The sequence below is a fragment of the Penicillium hispanicum genome (genome assembly GCF_028827665.1).
Source record: "Penicillium hispanicum strain IBT 35686 chromosome Unknown utg000001l_segment0_segment0, whole genome shotgun sequence".
Taxonomy (NCBI): Eukaryota; Fungi; Ascomycota; class Eurotiomycetes; order Eurotiales; family Aspergillaceae; genus Penicillium; species Penicillium hispanicum.
The window spans coordinates 1,668,232-1,682,416 of record NW_026623193.1 but is presented as its reverse complement, the minus strand read 5'-3'; the positions used below and the strand labels follow the sequence as shown (position 1 = coordinate 1,682,416).

Below are 14,185 nucleotides of genomic sequence, written 5' to 3'. Positions count from 1 at the left end.
AGGACGATACTGTACAGAGAGAAAGAGAAAGAGATAAGATTTTGGAGGGGGGGAGGCACAAGAAGATGGAAGGGGAAAAAAGTGGAGGAGAGTCGAGGAAATAGTATTACGCGGACCTTATCACGGGAAGCAGTGTACATGTATAGGAGGACACGCCGGCCACGTCTCGACCTCCATTCTCAACTCCCACGGCAGGCAGGAGGCGTGACAATCAGTCGTCAACGGTGGAGCCGGTCTTGGCTCCAGCGCGCCGGGGAAGAGACCTGTTTTATTTTCGTTCCGGATGGCATCTTTGCTTTTGACCTCTGCCTTCTCCCTGCCTTTCTTGCGCTCGCGTTCATTCCCATGGTTACCCTCTACCCACACGGCCCTCCCGAACTTGGTTCAATTTCCGAGTCGTTGTACTGTAGCAGTGAGAACGAATTGTCTCCGACTTCCCGAGACTCGGTCCGTACTCGTTTACGGCGGGAACCTGTGATTTTCAGGGGGCGGCATTTACGACGTCAAGCGATCTCTATATAGCCAACTCACTAATATCTCTACTAATTCCTGTCACTGCACGGTCCCAGGCGGCGTCACCTCTTCCTCCGGATTGTATACGCGCGTCCACGGGTGTACATACCTACATTAGGTAAGTCCAGAGCTTTCCGAAATGCATGTCACGTGGTCCCAGCACGCAACCTCCACGGCGAATGACGTGATCGAATCCGGGCTTGGCATCGGGATAAAGTGGCCGGGTCTCTCAGGACCAAAAGTTCAAGTGTCAACCCACTACTAGGCACTACTGTGGACTACTTTGCCCGAGAATCCCATTGCCCAATAAGCGTTGCATTATCGGTACAAAGTGATACTAGTACAACCGCTGCACATCGATAAACTCTCAGCTTGTGCTGTCGTTCACCGAGATGCTCTTATTTTCAAAATCCACATCAAAGATCCCTACCTCCAGGGACGGGTGACTCGCACTAGAATAACTCTTTGTCAAGTACGAGTCAATCTTCGACTCGGACTCCATGGCCGAGGTGAGTGAGCCCGTTTTCTGCAGCATGTACAGCACCGCCACCTGCGAGAATTCCACCACCTCAGCCGGGACCTCAGTTGTCGATCTGACAGTCCGCCCTCGCGACGCAGTCGGGGAAACCGCTCTCTTTGCACCGATCGTGCTCGCGGGATCGGGCTTGCTTGATGCAGTGTCGGCGGAGGATGTACCGGAACTTGAGGCAGTATTGTCGTCGAGATTGCCGTTGGTGGCCAAAGATCGAGCTGCAACAATCGGGCTTGGGGCTGTCAGTTCAAGGGAATGCGATGATGAATGCTCATCGGCTTCAGTGATAGGCTCGGGCAAGGACAGCTCGACAGAGCGGCGCGAATTGCTGCTGCTGTTGGTGGTGTCAACATCAAAAGAGACCAATGCGTTTTCGGTCTTGCATGAAACGTTGTTCATACTGAACAGGGCCATAATCGTGACTGGATCAAGATCAATCCCGAACTTCTGCTGCGATCTGTCAAACAGCGTCGGCAGGGAGCTGCCCATTGTCGCCTCTTTGGTGATGGTACCATTGTCGACCTGCGACGTCACGCAGCTGCCGTCCCCGGCAATGGTGCACTGAGAGCCGGTGTACCCGTTGGAGCACACGCACGAGCACTCGGAGCCACCGGACACGCTGACGCCTCCATTATGGCAAGGATTCGTTGTGGCGCAGGACGAATGACTGGCCTTCTCGTGGGGGACGGCAACCAGCAAGACTGGGAGAAGAATGGCAAGAACAACGACGATGAAGATCAGGATGCAAAGAAGAAGAAACCATTTTCGCGGCATTCCGCAGCATTTTTGTTGGCGTCTCTTGGCGCCTGGGCCATCTTCGTCAGAATGAAGAGGCTCAACATTGCGTAGACCGGAGCGTCCGAAGAAAACGGGCCACGAGCCACGAGTTTCCGGTGTGGCCAAGCCCGGGTTGGGAAATGAAGCGAGAATATCCGACAGGGATCCGGAGTTGCGGCTCCGTTTTCCTACCATCAGTCAGTACGATTATCCATGAGCCATGTATGTTGATAGTCTTGAAGAGCTCACCTAGCTCTCGAAAGTCCCCACTCACCCCCGCAAAATCTGCCCTGCTGGCGGTCTTTCCGCGGTCCAGGTTAGATGCGAGTTTGGTGGCACGGCGTATCAGATCGGTCAAGCTTGAGAGACTACCGCGGGCTTCTGCATTCCGCACAGCATTCATATCGAGGGCCGGTGGCTTCCGAGCCCCAGGTCTCTTGTCACTCATGGTGGGAGCAGCCCTGGGTAAAATCACGAACTCCTTCTCCAGGGCCCCGTTATCGATGTATTCGTCCTGCCTGGCGAAGCGGGGCTTCTCGGGGTCCACAAAAGATTCATTTGATGTCGTAGAAGTAGATGCGCGGCGCGCAGTACTCGTCGAGTGCTGCGTTTGAGTGGCACTGGCCCCCAGTGCAGGAACAGCCACCCTCGGAGTTGAGGTTGGAAAATCGGCAGCAGAAACTTCCGAAGTCGGGTTGGACTTGAGAATCGTTCGCACAGTTGGTTTGCCTCTCTTTCCAACACTGGCGTTGCGGACGAGGGTGCCATTCTCTTCCTGAGCAGTACACTGGGGATGCTCGTCATCGCCCGAGTCGTCGTCCAGGTACGCTTCCAGGATCTCCGATGCAGCCGGACCGGATCCCCAGCTAGAGGGAATGACACGACTAGAGGCCAAGGTCCCATGGGTCTGACGGGGGTCAGCGCGCTCCTCTGGGATCGGAGAGACCGACGATCTGCGGGCTCGAGTCTGTCGCGTGCTCGATGTAATCAGGCCCGCGGTGCGCAATCGAGGATCTGCCGGATGTAAGGGAGGCTCTGGCAGTGCAATTGGAGGTACATCCGGGACAGAAGATGATGCAGAAACGGCTGATTGTCGAAGCAAGTCATCCGTGGAAACTGATGTACGGGGAGTCTTGTCAAGGGTGCTCGTGGGGCTGGCACAGGAACCATCATCTGTGGACGGGCGTGGTGGATGCTGAGTTGGTTTAGGATGGGGCAAGGACCGAGCCGAGCGTACGGCATAGGGTGGGCCATTTTCTGAGCCGGCGTCACTTCTCACGGAGTAAATAGACTGCGAAGGGATCTGCGAAGGGACTGCGTTCGGACGTGGTGGTCTCTGAGGCGGAGGACCGCGAGGTGTCAAGAATCGGGGATGAGGATGGGGGTTCAGAGGGCGAGGCTGGAGGCCCGAGGCTGGAAGTGGCCATTGAGTCTGATTAATGACATTCTTGGCTGGGGGAGGTCTGGAGGCTGGTGCCGGTGGTGATGCTGGTGTTGGACGCACTCCAGCCTCCAGTAACTCTCTTGCCCTCTTAACAGAGCCTTTCCGGCTGACGTCCGCTCTGGACGAGTTCAACTCCGGTCCTGGAGCTCCCGGGGGCTTGGAACTCATTGACTCAGGGAGCAGCTAATGGGCAATTATTTAAATTGTCAACGAGCTCGTATGTCGGCGAGGGGACATATATGGGCATCAAGAGGGACTCGATGAGCCTCAAACAAGATCCCAAGGGTCAGGTTGTCCCGCTCGTGTGACTGCAGAATGGTATGGAATGGAAGAGGAATAGTTGCTCGATGCCCGGATCGAGTAGGAAGCGAACGTGGTGCAATAAACGAAAGGATAAGGCCGTCAGAGTCCACACGGTCAGAATGACTCTGTCGCAACAGTTTGGCCAATGTTTGTAAGCAGTATTGAATGAAGAGAGCTTGTGAGCACAGATCTAAACAATAGCATAGATCACAAAAGGACTGGAAAGGGCATTCAATGCCTCTGTTCGGGCATCAGGGTCAGGATCTATACCGATCGCCAATTTATTGGCCCAGGTCAATCGACGAGTCTTACCACACTTGAACAATGACAACGATGTCAGGAATAAAGAACGAAAGGGAGAGATCGCCGGTATCAAACCAGCGACGCTCCAAAAAGGGGGAGGTCCTAAAGGTGCACTCATCTTTAGCTCAAGCACAAACGACGAGTAGGACTTGGAGCAACTCTAAACGACTTACTGCAGGGCACCAAAGACGACAAACAAAAGGGAGGGAAAGAGCCTCCAGCTCTTCGAGCACGAAAGGAGAGAGTGGCGACAGGGAAAGGAAAGAAAGGAAAGAAAGGAAAGAAAGGAGAGAAAGCATGAAGGTCGCAGATGGTCTGACCCTCCGACCCCTTCGGCTGGGATTAGTTAGATTAGTTCGATTAATTAGATCAAATAGATTAAGATTACAGCCCTCGTCGTTTTCTCCAAGCGCGCAAGGGCCAACAGGGCCATTCAAAATTAAATCACAGTACTCCGATCCATCAAACTAGGAATAACGGCCTAGTGGAGCCAAGCTCACAGTCCGGCATCCTATATATACCTACTTCAGCAAAGACGATCCTCAGGTTATACCACCGAGAGGATCAAACATACAGTCATCCCGGAAACGGTGTCTACCAGCGTCTAGATTTCCAGTGCACCTTCACCGGTCGATCTGGGCATTGGCCAGTCTGATCGACCAAGGATCATCGTCGTATTGTCTGTACCCTTCAGGATGTGGTTTCAGCTCGGGGAATTCGAGACTATGAGCGAATCAGCTCTCATCCTGTGCGGGTGGGGACGCTTTCAGGAGTTAGTCTCCGGCGCTACGTCTCACATTGAGAGGCGAGCTCGCTTGGTGTGGCCAATGTGAGACGCTATCCACTGCGATGTTTTGGGTTGCCGTTTTCCAAATGCATTGCAATGCTGATGGGAGTACTAGTATTTGCGTAGTATGCGTTTTGGCGGTGTTCAGATCAGAAGAAGAATGAGGCGGCTGTTCCCCATACAGATGACGTCGTTGGTGACTAGACCAACGATAACTACCTAGGTAACCTCGTCCATGGACAAACGGGCCGTAGTGAGTAGCAATACCTTTGGATCTCGTACTGGGCCGTGTCAAGGTAGCCTCCCATGGAATAAATGTTCTACAATATTATGGTAGCACATATTAGCTCTCGTGACGGACTCCAGGGTCGCATTGTACAGTTCAAAACACGCCCGCAGGTAATTAGCTGATGAGATATAGTATCTTCAGGCACTGGCAGATTCCACAATTATGGACCTCACAGCGGCATCTCCAGATACCACCAGATCCAGACTCAGCTGGCTCATAAGGAGCTATCTCGTAGCATCAGCTTCTTTGGGGGGCTCCGCGTCGAGCTCGGATCGCAATTGGGTTATCTGTTGTTCGAGAACACGCATCTCAACGATCGTCTCAGCCAATTCCGGCACTTCAGTCATAATGGCCCCTCTGAAGGATTCCTGCGCGATGCGCAAAGATGGGGGCACCAGGATCCCGTACCAGTGGATGGGATCATTGGAACGGAATTTCTTGGGCACGGATTTGACCTTCCGAGGCGATGCATCAGAGTTAGAATCCAGAGTAGATGGGTCATCTGTGCCGGTAGCTAGTTGAGGAGTCGCAGCTTGTTTTGGCAATATTTCGCAAGTCTGCAAACCCGCAGAGTCGAGCTTGTCCTCGGAGTCCTTGTCCTCATCTGCGCCGTTGGTTTGCTTTTCTGGGTCATTGTTGCGGGTAGATTCGAGGCAGACGTTATACGTGATAGTTCGTGTGTGAGCACTGCCTCTTCCATCCTCTGAGGACGTCCTGTATTCGGCTCTTTCCGGTCCATTGTTGATTGAGCTGTTGATGTCGACATGTCAACCACCAGGGGGATTTGATGATTCAGCCTATGGATGCATACATCTTCCAATTCGCTTTCATCCGCTGATCATAGTAGTCTGAGCCATATCGGCGGCCGGGGGAACAGGTATAGTTTGCATGCGCGAGAGCGAAAAACCCCTAATCAAGCGAATCAGCAAGGACCTGTGCAGGATTGTGTGGAAAATCCAGGCGCCATACCGAGGACATATGCTTGGAAAGACCGGCCTGCAAGTGCTGCTGTCTGTTGAGCAGATGCAAGTACTGCTCAAGCAGGGTGTCCAACGACTGGGCCAACCCCGAGGAAGCTTCCTCAGAGCCCGCAGGCTTCAGGTCGACCACCGAGCTCGGTCGTGATGCAGGGGAGGTGGGAGATTGGGACATGATGCAAAGCAGCACCGATCAAAGGAGAAATGAGGACACAAGTTCGTGATGTTCTGGGGGGTTGCTTGGACTGGAGTGTGGGAGCTCGGCCCCGGTAACTCCGTCATTGGCGTCTCCGACCGCAAAAGAATTTCCCGCCCTGCGCTTGACCCGCATTGGCACTTCCCTTCCCTTTCTCATCACTCCGTCTCGTTTGTCGACCAAGGGGTCTCTGCATCATATCTCATCTCAGATCTGACGTGCTTGTGCAGTTCGCCTTTGATCATTTTCTTTATCGCATCCCCTGTCAGCCCGGGAACCCAAACCGCCACCTCCGCTCACACGGTTGACTACGCTTCGTTGCGGTCTGGCCCTGGAACATCAACAGTATCGAAAGAACATTGGTGGAATAGGCCTAGTGCAGACATTTGATTGCGCTGCCACTATAGTTTGCAGTGTTTAACTGACTGCAAGTGTGGTGACTGTCGACGCAATCACAGTCACTCAGGAATCAGACTAGATCAAGAGTCTTGCACTTTCCCGGCAGTCTTATCTCTCTTGTTCTTCTCCCTCAGTCTCGTTGTCTTACTCCTTTCTATTTGTCTCTCAACCTCCCACAATGTCTGTGGCAACATTCCACCGCAATACTGCCTTTCAGGCGCGGTCTTTGGTACGTCATGCAGGGCTCTGATGACACTATATACGGCTCTTGGATTCCAAATTGCAGTCAAGTCTTGTTGAAGCCCACTAATATGGATGCCTGTGTGGACAGTTCCGCTCCCTGCTGCGACAATCATCACAGTTCTCGAACTACAACTTCCGCGAATATGCCCGTCGGAAAACGCGTGACTCGTTCCGAGAGCACCAGACGGAAACAGAGGAGCGTCGGATACAGGAACTGGTTCAGGAGGGGCTGCAGAATCTGCGTCTGTTGAAGGTCAGTGCTCGATTTGCTTGAACGATATAGGTCTTTGGGTGGTAGCCAGGTGACTATCAAGATGTACAGCACCTGCACCCCTAGACACCTAAGAATCTCCTCTGGAACAGCCGAGCCGGAATTCAGGGAAGCTAACCTATGTGGCAGCGACAAACCGTTATCAGCCAGTTTTATCAACTGGATAAACTAGTGGTAGAGGGCCAGAAGACTGTAGGCACCCCTCGCTCATACTTCAGCATCATCACCTAACTGATATATCTTGCCACAGGGAAAGGAAACTGGCGAACAGGGCGAGATTGTTCGTCAGAAGGATACTGGGTATGCCTCTGCTTCCATCTGATATGTCGCATTCTCAATCACCCTTGCTAATCCATCATAGTTGGGATTAATCATATTAGGTGTCCTGGATTGGAATAACTGCTGCCTATTCACCGCGCTGAAATCCATTTGTCAATGACAATGGCAACAAGCCTAATGAACTTGATTCACTTCTCCTGTATTATACTGCAGACGCATTCTGTGTGCAAAATTTCCTTGTGGCGACCAGAATAGAACAACCCGACTATACTCTCTGCATGCTGTGTGTATTTTGTATGATTGTAGGTACGTCGTAGCCATATTTGCCCGCTGAGATGTAGAGAAGGTGCAGTGAGAGAACATCACGTGACATCCCCTTACAGCGAGATCCTGCGCCGTTTCGCAACGCGATGGACCAACTGCTACAAAGTGCCACCTGCCCATCCATGCCCATACCCCCAAGATCATCTCAATTATCCATTGGTATCTTACTGCCCATCGACAACATCTCTTTTTGGTCTACTGTGGTGGCGAACGACCACTGCGCCGCTTACCATGCCGTCGACTGTATGTCTCTGCCGCAACCGCGATGGTCGCGTACCCTCCTTTTGCAAGAGCTCCCGCAAGATTGTGGGAATTTGAGGAGATGAGATACCTCATACTGAAGAAGGATCAGTTACTAATTCCATGCGCAGTTCAGATCTTCGCGCTCGGGGCGGCATCTCGACACGCGCTCCCGAACCGGCCAAATCGATCACGATGTCTTTGAGGGATTGCCAGTCCGTCGCTGGTCTCGTCAACCACACATCCACACGCAGGTTCCCAAAACTGATGACCAGGACCTCAGCGTGCAGGGTCCTGGCGGGGGCACGGGACTCCCCGAACTGCAGATGCCGCGCGACAGCCAGCTCTTGCCCCCTATCAGTCGCGCTCTCCTGCGCGCAGCACGAGCAGGTTGCATCTACATCCGGTCCAGTGGCCGCTCCAATGAGGAGACTGAAAAGGAGGGTGCTGATGCGGAGGACCAAGCTGGAGCTGGCGCTCACATGGCGGATCGCAGCTTCACGAGCCGCAAGTGGATGACACTCCCGAAGCATTTGGAGCCCGCAGAAGCGGAGTTCTTGGCGAAGCGACGTTCGGGATTGCATTCGCTGTACGGCGGTGGCACATCTGGTGATGGAAGCTCCGGGGCTACGCCGGGTCCCATGAGGAGAACCAAGTTCAAGAAAGTCGATCCTCAAAACGGAAATATCTCTATATACGAGGCTTGGGTCCCTGAAGGGCATCGGATTGAAGGCGAAGTTACCGGAGATGTCCAGACCATTGCGGAGCAAAATGATGTAACTGTCAACTCCGAGACGCCAGCACCGGGAACTATAGTAGAGGGCGTTGGAATCGTCAACTCCGAGGGTGTGGTTGTTGCTGAAGCCAGCTCAGCCTCGGTGATGACACCCCCCAAGCGACGGCCTCCTCCTCCCAAGCGAAAGGGCAAGGGGATTGGCAAAGGTAGGAAGAAGAAGGTCATGTTTGCGCCTGGAGAAGGAGCCGATGCGGCCACTGTCCACAACGTGGCCCTAGAAGGCACTGGCGGCGCGGACAGTGCGAATGAAGGACAAGAAGGCTCCCAAATGTCCATCGACCAGTCTGCCCAAGACGACGAGGAAGATTACGGCGAAGAAGGAGATGAAAGCGACGGGGGAGATGAATCCATGTTAGATGCAAAGACCCCTGAAATATCTCAGCCTCCATCTGGCACCGAATCTACGGACCATCATGCAGTCGACTCATCAGCCGATGACACAAAGGATGTTGATATGACAGATCTTTCCGCCGAGACCCAGCCATCAGGCCCAGAATCTTCGTCTGTGACCGGGCCAGAAGGTCTCCCCCAGGCGCCATCAGGGTCACAAACCAACCCCTCTCCGAATGAAGCTGATACCGCTACTTCTGTTACGTTGGATTCTCCCGCAGTGAAGCCTGAAGAGTCAAAGTCAACGGCTGAACCCCCGGCGGATCTCAAAACGCAGAGTGGTGAAACCGGGCCATCCGAGCAACTGCCACCTACTGCTCCTGAGATTTCCGAAACGACAATAGAAATGAAGTCAGGGCCTAAAGAAGAGTCCCCCGCCCCGGAAGCTTCCCCAGCCACTCAGGCAGACCCCGCAGTCGCGTCTGTTGTGACCAAGCCATCAGTCCACAAGACTGAGACTGACCTTGCTACAAGTCAAGTCAACACAGAACTCCAGTCCAGCAATAATATTGAGCCTACCCTGGAATCAGCCAGCCCCGAAAAGCCCGCTGAAGCAACACCTGCAGAGGACTCGACGCAGTCGGCACTGGAACAGCCCCTTAGAGAGCAGTCAGAAGAGACAGAGAAACCCAAGGTGTCCGCTCAAGAGCCTGCCTCTGCAGCATCACCCTCTGTTGAACCTGAGCAGACTCATTCTTCTACAGTTGCCGGGATCAAAGGAACAGATGCTTCCAACTCCCTTGAGACAGGCCCCGACCCTACGGAAACCAAGGGAGATTCGGGAATGGGCGATACACCTGCAGCGCCAGAGCCTCAGCCAGAACCAGTACCAGCGGAAGATTCTAACGCTCAATCTCCAAAACCCATTTCTCCTATTCGACCCGAATCAGGTGAACCAGACTTTGGTGCTACTGAGACTACCGAGCCCGCCGCCCCAGCGACAGTACCAGAAAAACCGGCCAGTCTCGCTGATGTCCCCGCGGCACCCTCTGCTCCAGATAGTAAACCAGAGCAAGCGCTGACATCGGACGAGACCAGCGAGGGACTGATATTATCAGATTCCGAAGCTCGGCCCGCAGGAGAACCTGCTCCCGAGGGAAAGAGAGATGGACCTCAGCCGAATCCTCAGGCTCCTGCTCCGTAGTCGGGGTAGTCTTCAATGTACAACTATTCTGATTTCTGGGACCTGGTCATGTTTGCAAGGATTTATGGAACATATGCTAATCTGCGAACGGGGGCTCCTCCATGGACAGTGCTTTCCGTGTTGCGCCTCACGATGCGGTTATGTAGAAATATTGAACCGACGTTGACAGTCTACCGCGCTTGATATTAGGAAGTTTCCAAGGACGCCCCGAGATGTAAACAACTGGCGCACTTCAAAGGGCCACAAAGGTGTCGATTTCAAGGTCATCCATCCAATGAACCACATAAGCCAACCACGTCCATCAACAATCACATTGAAGGCACCAAGCGAACAACCCCGAGCAACATCGCTTCGGTTTTAATAAAAGGCCAAGAACTCATGAAGAAAAGGTGAAGTGAAACAAGCAGAGAAATGTGGAAGAAAGTTGATTGAAGCAACACAACCGAGCCAAGATGGAAGAGTGACCAATCAATAATCGAGGCTTGAGCAAGATGCAACCTGGTATGCTAGTTAAAGGCACAGCCAGGGCAATGTCTTTCGAGGAATTAGCTACGGCGCAAGATGAAAAATAAGCCAGAATGACCTCGAAAAACTGCAAGAAAAGCTGGGGTTCACCGGCCTGTATCGGAAGGGAAATGGGCGTACAAAAGTACTGTAGGTGGAATGATAAATGGCGAAGTTGGCAAGTTGGAACCAAGAAGGGTAGCCTTGCCCTGCTGCAATCAAGTAGGTAGGAACTGGCTGACTTGGTAGTGATGTGGACCTCAGTCCAATGAACGGAACATATAAAACAGCGTAGCTGGTGAAAGAAAATCCTGTTCCGATGGCCTTCAGGTGCCCATGGCTGTGAAGTCACAAGCTGTCAACTAGTTTGTAGACCAAAGCTGAGACAAACAGGGTCGCCATCGATGACAGGATTGCTACAGATTGAAGATATTACTTCTTCATTCCCTTTATTCTGTGAGCCACACCACGGGCTGCACTGTTGACGCTGCTGCTCAGACTGCGGGCCTTGGAGTTCCCCGCTGTCTTTACAGGGATTTTGGTATTCGAAGCAGGCTTTCTAGCCTTTGCTGGGATCTTGGTGCGAGGCTCTTTGGGTTTTGAAGGCGACTGCGAGTCCTGACTCCCAGAAGACTTACCGGCAGCCATGGATGTTTGTTTCTTGGTTTCGACAGATCCACGCTTAGGTTGAGTTGCCTTCTTTAACGGCGAGGATGAGGTCGATTTGGTGGATTTTGCACCTTGACGGGGACCGCGAACGCTAGCCTTGACTCTGCTTGGTGCTTTGACAGTCGGCAACTTGACCTTTTTCTTCGTATCAGGCTTAACATGAGCCTTACTACCGACTGTTGAAGCGGTGGCGGTCTTTTTAGTTGCCGTCTTCCCACGTGCAGTGCTGGCTTTAGCTACAGCCTTCTGCACACCAGCTTTGATCGAATTTGATTTCAAGAGCTTGCGCTTCTTGCCTTGGGGCGCCAGAGTACCCTGCGTCGCATCATCACGCTTTCGTTTTCTAGCGGTGGTTTTTATCTTCCCGAGGCCATTTGTGGCAGCTTCTGCCTTGAGCCGTTGATCTTTATCCTTTGGTCGAGGACCAAGTACGCCGCGACAATTCTCTGATCCACAGCGACACTGCTGGACATTCTTGTTGGAATATGGGCTGATACAAATGATCAGCAATGGGGTCAGAGATGAAGTAGTTGAAAAGCAAACTCACTCGAAATTGTAGTCATAGCTCAGCTCCTCCCCCGTCATGACCCCACGATCTCCCGCAAAGAGAGCCATGCGCGGCTTCCCAGCAACAGTCCACTTCTCCATCCGGCAATTGGGCTCACAAGAGTGGTTGACAAAGCGAGCAATAGATCCTCGGGTGGCGTCGATGATCATATTCTGATCAAAATACATCAAATAGTAGCACTAGTTTCCCAAGTCAGCCATGAAAGCAGAGTTTGGAAAATGACACTCACATCATTGTTCTTGTACACGGTTCGCATTCTCTTCTCACACTCCCACTGGGTGATAATCTCTCCTGTGTACTCCACAATAATCTGGTTCGGCTCAAAGGTGCGATTACTTCGGACGCCATAACCTCGATCTGGAGTCTTAATGACCTCAACACCTATATTGTACTTTCCGCCGGCCTTGGTTCGGTGTTTGAGCTCATTGAAGTTGCGGTTACCACACTCTGGACCCAGTCTACAGTTGCCGTTGTCACACTCGTAGAACATATAGCGGTTTTGACAGTTCTCGTCGCAGCCTGTTTCTTCAAAGCACATGCAAGTAGAGAGCTCCAAGTTCTTGTTAGCTTTCCACTCACTGGCAGCATCGCCCACAAAAACATCTGAATGACAACACCGTTAGTCAGGACCGAGAATAGGCAGACACTTAAGAAAAACACCCACTCACTCTTGTTGGTCTTCCGCCACTCGTCCGGTTTGGGTTGGCCAGGGGGAAGCGGCGAGAAGATGTCAAATGGGAGCTTGTAATCCCTGCCATTCTTCACAAGTCGGGAACCAGCAAACATAGGCATGGGGAGAATGCGTCGTTGCATGGGCCCGGTGCTGGTCTTGGCTGAATTCTTACTCTTTCGTTGCTTAGGAGGCGAGTTTGAGGGTTCCTGACCCGTATATAACCCATGGGTCAACCAAATCTTGGGCTTATAGCGTGGAGGCGGAGGCGGAGGCGGAGGCGTCGGTTCTTCCTCAGGAGAAACATCCTTAGGCTGACGGTTCGTCAAATAATTCTCGGAAACCCGCCGCTTCTTTGGTGCCGGCTCCGTAGTAGCTGAGGCGGTCTCTTTCGCCGGCAATGCGACACGTCGAGGTCGGAGACTAGCACGGCGACCAATATCTCTCCCGGCTTTACCCAAGTCCCTTGATCGTTTTCCCAGAACACTGTTGGCTCGATCCAACAAATTCGTGGCTTTATCCACAATGTTCAGGCGTGCTGAGCGCCGTCGTGATTGATCAGAACTATTTTTCTTGGGTGTCGCTTCGCCGTTGTCTGCTTCATCCTTGGCCAAGGCCCTTCCCATGCGTTTTCGGAGGGCTCGTTGTTGGAGGGAGGTAGACAGGTCCCCCATCTGAGACTCTTGCGAAGAGTTTGAGAGAGGCGTGTTGGGGGGTATTGCGTGGCCATCGGCCAGAATATCATCTGTCGGAACAGCCGCGCCGTTCCACAAAGATGATTCCATCACTGCAATGCTGTGCCGTAGCGAAGAGCGCGAACGCTTGGCGTTGGCAAGACTTTCAACATATACTTGGCTAGATGAGGCTGTAGTCTCATCCTTGTCGATTGGAGTGGTCTCAAGCGACTCAGCGGCCTGCAGAGAGGCGCGTACCACACGTGTTGATCTTCGCCGGGTGATGGATTTGTCCTCTGCCAACGCGTTCTCATTGTTGCTTGATGTTTCAGATCGGCTGTTCTCTGGCGTGAGGAGTTGTTCGGGGACATCGAGACTCGTAGCGTCGGGGGTCTCATGAGTAGGAACGTCAGCGAGCACGGGAGTCGCGGACACGGATGCGGACAGGCGGGAGGTACGGCGCGCCATGCTGAAACGGAATGATCAGGCGGAAGGAGAGGAAGACAATTCCCGTTTGGTGTACAGTCGTCCGTCTCGGGACGGACGTGCGTGCAAGTCGGGAGATATCAGGGGTGGGAAAGGTTGGAGGATCAGCACCCGCGCGCCTCTTATCAATTTAGGGCGATGGGATGTCTGACGCGTGCAACATCAACACTTACCCGCCTCAACCCGCACAACGCAACACAGGTGGATTTGCCGAAAATCAAGTAAGGGAAGAAAGGGGGGGGGGGGAACGTGTATGACATGAAGATCCTAGGTGCTCCGTTTTGGAATGTCCAGATTCCTCGTACCTCACGCCCCCCTGCGGGACGATTCTACACATGCTTTGAGGTTCGGTATTCGCTGGACCCGATTAACGAGTGCCATTTCGCTAATGATACAATATATTCAAC

The 14,185-nt window shown here is 52.9% G+C and overlaps 4 protein-coding genes across 4 annotated transcripts; 1 reads left to right on the top strand and 3 right to left on the bottom strand.

Annotated features, from left to right (window-relative positions):
• Positions 1 to 880: 880 nt before the first annotated feature.
• Positions 881 to 3,434, bottom strand: N7459_000692 (uncharacterized protein; the record flags this gene model as incomplete). Its single annotated transcript, XM_056939877.1, has 2 exons — positions 881 to 2,010; positions 2,072 to 3,434. The coding sequence occupies 2 exons, from the start codon at positions 3,432 to 3,434 to the stop codon at positions 881 to 883; spliced, it is 2,493 nt and encodes an 830-aa protein (XP_056804157.1).
• Positions 3,435 to 5,172: 1,738 nt separating this feature from the next.
• On the bottom strand, positions 5,173 to 6,100 carry N7459_000691 (uncharacterized protein; the record flags this gene model as incomplete). The annotated part of the gene is made up of 3 exons (XM_056939876.1): positions 5,173 to 5,698; positions 5,760 to 5,857; positions 5,918 to 6,100. 3 exons carry the CDS (start codon positions 6,098 to 6,100, stop codon positions 5,173 to 5,175), a joined length of 807 nt encoding a protein of 268 aa, XP_056804156.1.
• Positions 6,101 to 6,698: 598 nt separating this feature from the next.
• N7459_000690 (uncharacterized protein) lies at positions 6,699 to 10,207 on the top strand (the record flags this gene model as incomplete). The annotated part of the gene is made up of 5 exons (XM_056939875.1): positions 6,699 to 6,749; positions 6,852 to 7,016; positions 7,164 to 7,226; positions 7,285 to 7,334; positions 8,014 to 10,207. The coding sequence occupies 5 exons, from the start codon at positions 6,699 to 6,701 to the stop codon at positions 10,205 to 10,207; spliced, it is 2,523 nt and encodes an 840-aa protein (XP_056804155.1).
• Positions 10,208 to 11,143: 936 nt separating this feature from the next.
• N7459_000689 (putative histone-lysine N-methyltransferase (Ash1)) lies at positions 11,144 to 13,760 on the bottom strand (the record flags this gene model as incomplete). The annotated part of the gene is made up of 4 exons (XM_056939874.1): positions 11,144 to 11,870; positions 11,928 to 12,127; positions 12,178 to 12,551; positions 12,617 to 13,760. The coding sequence occupies 4 exons, from the start codon at positions 13,758 to 13,760 to the stop codon at positions 11,144 to 11,146; spliced, it is 2,445 nt and encodes an 814-aa protein (XP_056804154.1).
• Between the last annotated feature and the right edge of the window lie 425 nt (positions 13,761 to 14,185).